Genomic DNA, 8,791 nt, shown 5'->3' on the forward strand with positions numbered 1-8,791 from the left:
GCTATTAGATAAGCAAAATGCAAACATTACTTATCTATAAATCGCCCTTCAAAATACATGTCAAACAGAATTCAGAATATACGGAAACAGAATAGAATTGACAGTATAACTTCCTCTAATGGCACATCCCTGGTCCACCCTAAAGATATTGTAGGAGCTTTTGCCGATTATTACAAAAATTTGTACAATATCAACCAAGACTAGCACAATATGCAGCCATCTAACTCAGAGATTGGATCATTTCTTTCCAGCATGAACCTTCCAAAGCTTAACCCTGAAGACTTATCATTTTTGACTTCTCCCTTCAATGAACAAGAAGTCCTAGATACCATAAACAAACTTAAAACATTCAAATCACCCATCCCAGACAGGTTTAGTAATGATTATTTCAAGTCTTTTAGTAATATATTAACCCCCCACCTTGTCAAATTATTTAACTCAGCTTTCCAAACAAGTCAATTTCCTAAAGAGATGCTGGAAGCAACAATTATCGTAATCCCAAAACCAAATTCTGACACTAGCCAAATTTTTAATTATAGACCTATATCCTATCAATACAGACGTAAAAATTTATGCAAAGATCCTGGCCAATAGACTAAATCAATTCCTCCTGAGTTTAATTTCCAATGATCAGATAGGCCTCATCAAAGGAAGACAATCCATAGATGGTACGAGAAGACTCATTAACATAATTAAGCTTATTTCCTCGAACAAACTCAGGGCCATTGTTATCTCTCTTGATGCTGAGAAAGCTGTATCCTAGTTGATGAAGGAAGTAAGACAGGTCTGAAGAGCCAAACAATTATGACGTAGCTAGGACTACTAGCATAGAGGTTGCAGTGCCCAGTGTCCAGGCATAGCCATAGAGTCTTCAAAAATTAGCCCAAGGGGCTGTATCATAGTTGATGAAGGAAGCAAGACAGGTCTGAAGGTCCAAACAATTATGATGTAGCTAGGACTACTAGCATAGAGGTTGCAGTGCCCAGTGTCCAGACATAGCCATAGTGTCTCCAAAAATTAGCCCAAGGGGCATGATACCATAGTTGATGAAGGAAGAAGGGTCTCACTCTCATCACAAGTGCCTCCAATGGGAAATATTAATTAACGTAACATTGTTTTTAGCTTATTGACCATGAGGTACATGAGTCAGAAGCAGGTTTTGAAAACATGTGTAAGAAGAAGAAAAGGGGGTTGTATGGGAAGGGATGGACGTGATCACCAATTTACAAAAAAATAAAGTTTTGGGTGACTTTAGTTTGGCATACTGTAATCTGGAGGGCTTAAATACTGTTGCGAAATCCAGTCCTTGTTAAATTTTATCAGAGTCAGCCTGTCTGCATTCTCTGTAGTCCACCGTGTGCGTGTATCTGTGATGATTGCCCCAGCGGCACTGAAAACACGCTCTGACATCACACTAGCAGCAGGGCAGACCAGCACCTCCAAGGCATAGAAGGAGAGGTCAGGCCAACTATGCAGCTTGGATACCCAGTAGTTAAACGGTTCAGAAGCATCAAGAAGGACGCAGGTATGGTCACTTAGATAGTCGTTGACCATCTTGTTCAACTTCTCCCTCCTTGACATTGCTACTGGTCCAGCTAGTCATTGGTGATGAGCCGGTTTATTGAAGATGGCCCAGTTTGTGGACATTTTGCCACCACCTCTTTTGGACCTGCTTGGCGTATCTCTCCCCATTAATGCATGCTGTTGCACAGAGGTGGTATCTCTGCTAGCAGTGGTGTCTGAGGGTGCTGTTGCCATCAAATGATTGACAATGGACTTCTTGAATGATTTCATTGTGAAACCCCTTGGTGACTGCAACATTTAGCGAAGGAAATTTGTCCTTGTACCGTGGGTCTAGAAAGGTGGCCAACCAGTATAGGTTGCTATTGAAAATGTGGATTACGCAAGGATCTTTGCACAGACAGTTATGAAGTGTGCCATGTGTGCCAAGCTTCAAAGAGGAAAATGTTCTGTGACCCCTGAAGGAGGAACAATACCCATCCTCTCCTCACACTGACTCTCCTCCTCCACCTCCTCCTCTCCAGCCCACCCATGCTGGAGAGACATGAAGCTGGGGTTGGGATTCCCCTCTGTAGCATGTGGTGTCCCCTCGGTACCACTTAAAAATAATTCCTCTACCTCCTCATTTTCATCATCATCTTCATCCCCCAATGTTGCCTGATGATTTTGGCTGGGCTGGGTAGGATCACCCATTGTGAAATCTTGCTCCATACCCAGCTGCTGGGCCATTTTTTGATTCTGCAGCAATTTTTTCAGCAGACATAGCATAGGAATGGTTACGCTGATAATAGCCTGATCACCGATCACAAGCTTGGTGCAGTACTAAAAGTTATCATGCACCTCACAAATATCAGCGATCCACACCCACTCGACAGTTGTTATTTTTCTAGGCTGAGTCTCAGTGTGACGGGCATGTTTAAGCTGGTATTTGGAAAGAGCCCTCTGCTGCTCACTTACCCTTGCCAACATATTATATGTTGAGTTCCACTGTGTTGGCAGGTCGAAAATGAGTCTGTGGTTTGGCAAATTAAATTGCTTTTGATGTCCTGCAAGCCTGGCAACAGCGGTTGAGGAGTGGCGGAAATGGGTGTAAATACAGCGCACCTTCTCAAGTAGGTACGGCAAGTCAGGGTATGTTTTTAGAAATTTCTGCACCACTAGGTTCACCACGTGAGCCATGCATGGCACGTGTATCAGCTTCCCGAGCTTTAAAGCCGCCACCAGGTTACGTCCATTGTCGCAGACAACCAGACCAGGTTCGAGTTGCAGTGGGGAGAGCCACTGATCGGTCTGTTGTTTTATTCCTTGCCACAGCTCTGCTGCAGTGTGTGGTGTTTCACCTAAGCAGATCAGCTTCAGCAAAGTGTTTTGCCACTTTGCCAATGCGCTGCTGCACAGCTCCCAACTTGGGAGTGATGTGGAGGGTAATTCAGCATAGGATGATGAGGAGGAGGAGGAGGAAGAGGGGAGACTGGAGGTATATGATGAGGCGGAAACCCTGATTGAGGTTGGGCCCGCTATTTGTGGCGTGGATAGGATATGTGTTGATGGTCCAGTTTGAGAATTTGTCCCACCCTCCACCAGGTTGAGCCAGTGTGCCGTGACAGAGATGTATCATCCGTGGCCACAAGTACTTGTCCACGTGTCTGTTGTAATACGGACCTTCCTGGTTACGGCGTTGGTGAGAGCAAGCTTTAGATTGCTTAAGACGTGCTGGTGTAACGCGGGGACGGCACACGGGGAAAAATAGTGCCGGCTGGGAACCAAGTATCGTGGGGCAGCCACAGCCAAAAGATCACGGAAAGACTGTGTCCCCACAAGCCTAAATGGCAACATCTCCACGTCTAGCAACTTGGCAATATGCGTGTTCAGTATTTGTGCTTGTGGGTGTGTGGCTTGGTATTTACGCCTCCTTTCATACATCTGGGGCACGGACAATTGGACGCTTTCCTGGGACAAACAAGTGGATGAGCTTGTTGTGGCCAGTGTTTGCAACTGCAGCTTGTGAACAAGAGGCATGATGATCACCTGCTTCCTGCAGAGCAGATTAGAAAGGACGTGTCACAGGCGACATGACAGTGGTTTGACCCGCAGTCGCAGACACTGATTTGGTACTCTGTTGTTCAGCCCACCGACTAGGGTGCTTGGCTGCCATGTGTTTCCGCATACTGGTTGTGCTTTGGTTGCCTTTGCCCTGGCCTCTGCTCAGCTTCCTATGGCAGATGCTACAGATGAGATTTGGTTCAGAAGGACTATCAGAAAAAAATTTCCAGACAGCGGCTGAACGCACCCTTGCCTTAACTTGGGGCACAGAGGGATTGCTCTTGGCAACAGTTGACACATTTTGCACTCTGCTCAAACCAGTAGCCCTTGGTGCCTTTGTTGGTGCTATGTATCCACCTTCATCCTCTGTGCTGCTGTGCTGGCTATGCGTGCCAACGGTCCAGGTCTCATCATCGACCACCTCGTCGTCCTTGACATCCTCCTTCTGTGTTGATATTGGCGACTGGCCAGATGGCAACTGTGTGTCATCACCATCAGCCTCCACCTCTTCACCCGGTATATCACATGGATGAAAGTGGCTTTCTTCTGGCCGTGGGGTTTCAAATATTTGGCCATCATCAACAGACGATACCAACTCACTTTCCTCTTCAATGTTGTGCGGTGAGAGGCCCGAGACAATGCAAGGAAATGGATCAAACAGATCCTCGGAGTGACCAAGGTTGGGGTCAAATGTTTCCTATGACTCCAGACCGGGTGATGAGCTAGGAACAGGTTGAGAATAGGATGACCCAGCATTATCTGTATGGACAGTAGACTGTTTTGTCATGGATGATTGGATGCTGCTAGAACATTTCGTTGAGGCCTTATCAGCCATCCAAGACAGTATCTGCTCTTGTTCTTCTGGCTTCCAGACCTGTTTATGTTCCAGACGGGCAAATTTCACCAGGAACCTAGATGCATCAACCTTCTTTGGTTTCCCAGACTCTGTGCTTTGTTGGGCACCAATAACTCCACGTCCACCTCCCTGTCCCTTCACAACAGCCTTTTTAGGAATTTTGGATTTTTCTGCCATATTTGCAGATGTTCAGATGCAGATATTGGGGAACAAGGAGCAGTTAGTGCTTTGTGGAAGGTAGCACTACAGCCTAGTACTGCTTTGTGTTTTACAAACAGCACCGCAGCAGCAGAAAAAATTTGCCCTGAGGTTTAAGGTGAGATTAAACACCCCAGTAACCACACAAGACAGCGGTGCTGCCACTAAAAAATTGCCCTGAGGTTTAAGGTGAGATTACGCACCCCAGTCACCACACAAGACAGCGGTGCTAGCTGCGTGTCAGTTGTGCAGTACCGTGCATGCACCCTATTCGCTGTGAGCACAGCAACGCAACAGCACAAAAAAATTCCCCTGAGGTTTAAGGCAAGATTACGCACCACAGTCACCAGACTGTTTTACCGCGCGATTTTGCCCCGAAAATGCAAAAAAACAGCATCCCATGCAATCCTATTGGATTCCGCAATGCTGTGCTAATGCTGCGGATTTTCCCACAGTGCAATTGCATCACGGAAAAATCCGCAGCATGCTCATTAATTTGCAGAATCGCGGCAATTCCGCCCACATAGGAATGCATTGTTCTGCTTACTTTCCACATGTGGCTGTGCCCACCATGCGAAAAGTAAGCAGAACATTTGCGGATGGTAGCCACGGTCCGGAGGAGAGGAGACTGTCCTCCGGACTGTGGGTACCATATCCCTGTAAAAAATAGAATTAAAATAAAAAAATCGGGTTATATTCACCTTCCGACGTCCCGCGCAGCGTCCCCGGGCTTCAGTGATACACGCGGCAGGTCCCATTCCCAGTAATGCATTGCGATAATGACCTTTACTGACGTCGCATCTTACGATGCTGTAGCGGTCTTGCGAGACCACGACGTCATCAAAGGTCATTGCCGCAATGCATCACTGGGAACGGGACCTGCTGGAGCATCGCGGAGGGACGTCGTAAGGTGAATATAACCCAATTTTTTATTTTTTTATTATTTTTAACATTAGATCTTTTTACTACTGATGCCGCATAGGCAGCCTCAATAGTAAAAAGTTGGTCACACTTGTCAAGCACTATGTTTGACGAGTGTGACCAACCTGTCAATCAGTTCTCCAAGCGATGCTACAAATCGCTTGGAAAATGCTAGCATTCTGCAAGCTAATTACGCTTGCAAATCGCTAGTTTTTCTGCGGGAAAATCGCAGGAATTTAAAATGCGATTTTCCCGCGGAATGGAATTCCGGAATTCTTGCAGTAGCTTCCACAGGAATTCCGCTACGTGTGAACTTAGCATTTATGTATTTTTATGTTTATGTATTTTTTTAATAAAAATATTTACTCGTGAGTACAATAAATTTACAGTTGTGCTCAAAAGTTTACATACCCCAGCCTAATTATTGTTATGAATGATAACACCAGAACTTTTTCTCCACTTATGGTTAGTGGTTGAGTGAAGCCACTTATTGTCAAACTACTGTGTTTTCTCTTTTTAAATCATAATGACAACCCAAAACATCCAAAGGACCCTGATCATAAGTTCACATACCCTGGTGATTTTGGCCTGATAACATGCACAGAAGTTGACACAAATGGGTTTGGATGGCTACTAAAAGGTAATATCCTCACCTGTGACCTGATTGCTTGTAATCAGTGTGTGTGCATAAAAGCTGAGTGAGGTTCTGGGATCCAGACTCTTGCAACTTTTATCTAGCCACTGACGTTTCTGGATTGTGAGTTACGGGGAAAGCAAAAGAATGGTCAACGGCTCTACGGGAAAAGACAGTTGAACTGTATAAAACAGGAAAGAGACATAAAAAGATGGCCAAGGAATTGATAATGCCAGTCAGCAGGGTTCAAACTGTGATTAACAAATGGAAAATCAGAGGCTCAGTAAAAACAAAACCACAGTCAGGCAGACCAACAAAATTTTCTCCACAACTGCCAGAAAAATTGTTCAGGATGCAAAGAAAAACCTACAAATAACATCAGCTCAAATACTGGACTCTCTGAAAACTAGCGGTGTGACTGCTTCAAGATGCACAAAAAGGAGACACTTGAAGAAATATGGGCTGCATATGCCACAAAGTATCTCACCTACAATATGCAAAACAGCACAGAGATAAGCCTCAAAACTTCTGGAACAAGGTAACAACAATGAGTGCAATGTATTAATAGAAAACCCTGGCATAATAACATCACTAAAAATCTCCAGCAAGTGTCCAAGGTTGCAGAGCAGTATTGTAAGAAAAATTCACAAGACAATTTCACTGCATTCAAACAGGCAACACTCACTTTCAAATCTGCCCTCACCTCTGCTAAACAGGCCTACTTCACAATCCTCGTATCGTCCATATCCTACAACCCCAAACAGTTATTCAATACTTTTAACTCCCTCCTCTGCCCACCACTGCCCCCTCCAACCTCCCTCATCTCTGCTGAGGACTTTGCCACACACTTCAAAAATAAGATCTACTAAACCAGGCAAGCCTTTATTGTTCAACCACCACAACCCCTTTGTATACCAGACCAATGCCCAACCCCATAACCTCCCTTTCCAACATCACTGAAGGGGAGCTTAATTGTCTCCTCTCCAAATCACACCTCACCACCTGTGCACTCAACCCCATCCCATCCCACCTCCTCTCCAACCTCACCACCACTCTCATCCCATCCCTCACTCACTTCTTCAACCTATCACTAACTTCTGGTACCTTCCCTTCTGCTTTCAAACATGCCACAATCACGCCCATCCTTAAAAGCCAACCCCCGACCCAACCACTATGTCCTGCTGTCGCCCAATATCGCTGCTCCCATTCGCTTACAAACTCCTGGAGCAGCATGTCAACGCTGAACTTTCTTCCCACCTCTCATCTAACTTGCTCTTTGACAATCTACAATCTGGTTTCTGCCCCATCACTCCACTGAGACAGCCCTGGCTAAAATTACTAATGACCTATTTACAGCCAAAGCTAATGGACAATACTCTATACTCCTCCTTCTAAGAAATCTTCCTCCACCTGTTCATCCACTAACTTATACAGCTCCATGCAAATCTGAGCATCTTCGACTGACCAGTGCCCCTTTTTACCAACCTGTATTTTTTCTGCAGAATAATCAATGCCAGTTTTTTTAGCGAAGCACTTGATCTTCTTGGGAGTCCTGCCATTTGGTTCAGTAATGTGATTTTACTAGTGTCTCTTGTTTGATTCGTGGGATGGAAATATTTCAAAACGTTGAGATCATGATGTAACGCATGTCCAATCACACGCTTACCCTGGAGAAGTTTGAGGATCTCTTTGTGAGCCTTCTTGAATGTGATTTCATTTTGCAGATGTCTCTTGGTAATACCGCTCCACCGTGTTCTGTAGTCCGTTACTTGGAGTTCTGGGATTACATATTTATCATACAAGACCTCTCCCAAATAGCTGACCACACTGCATCGTGCCAACTCACTGATCTTCCCACCAGGACCAGTACCAACCATTTCACAATCAATGGCAACACATTTCTCAAGATTTAGCCAAGAAGTAGGTGAAGAAGCTCTACTAGTAGGAGAGCTGCCAGCCATGGACAAGCCACTGTCATAATCACAGGCCGGAGGCTGTACAGAGGGTAATGTAGCTTTTGCTGGCATAGCACCCAGTGGAGCTGTAATCTCATCAAGTCTCTCAGGTTAGCTATCTTCATCTCTCTGGGGACAATGTGGGGAGCTGCCCTCACCAAGGATGGAACATAACCATTCCTCAGCCTTTTTCTTGCCCAGCAGACCACGTTCCTGTAGAAAAGTTTTATGTAACATGAAGCACTGATGTTTTCAGCTCTTCCTGTGATTCTAGACACGTATATTTTTAGGTTCACGACTAGATTTATCTGATTGAGGAGCTTCCATGTAGTCAGTGGACCGAGGGAACCCATGGAACAGGCCAGTGCAAGCGATGCTATCCATATTGTAATGATGGCCGACCACAGACCGCGCGGCCACAAGCTTTTTATTACTGGAGGCTCACTATGCTCCACGTGTTTTACAGTACCAGCTTCTCCGCTTCATGCCCAGGCATGTTCCTGGAATCACAGGCACACATAGCATCGCTTGCACTGGCCTGTTCCATGGGTTCCCTCGGTCCACTGACTAAATGGAAGCTCCTCAATCGGATAAATCTAGTCGTGAACCTAAAAATATACGTGTCTGGAATCACAGGAAGAGCCAAAAACATCAGCGCTTCAT

General features: G+C 45.3%; 1 protein-coding gene across 1 annotated transcript; it reads right to left on the minus strand.

Moving 5' to 3' along the window:
* Window positions 1-7,550: 7,550 nt before the first annotated feature.
* LOC141092206 (apoptosis-enhancing nuclease-like) lies at window positions 7,551-8,535 on the minus strand. Its single transcript, XM_073578230.1, is given in 2 exon segments — window positions 7,551-7,672; window positions 7,675-8,535. Coding segments are annotated over 2 exon segments (648 nt in total). The 5' UTR covers window positions 8,201-8,535.
* Between the last annotated feature and the right edge of the window lie 256 nt (window positions 8,536-8,791).

This window comes from Dendrobates tinctorius, unplaced genomic scaffold (assembly GCF_039654945.1).
Source record: "Dendrobates tinctorius isolate UK_male_01 unplaced genomic scaffold, ASM3965494v1 ptg000058l, whole genome shotgun sequence".
Taxonomy (NCBI): domain Eukaryota; kingdom Metazoa; phylum Chordata; class Amphibia; order Anura; family Dendrobatidae; genus Dendrobates; species Dendrobates tinctorius.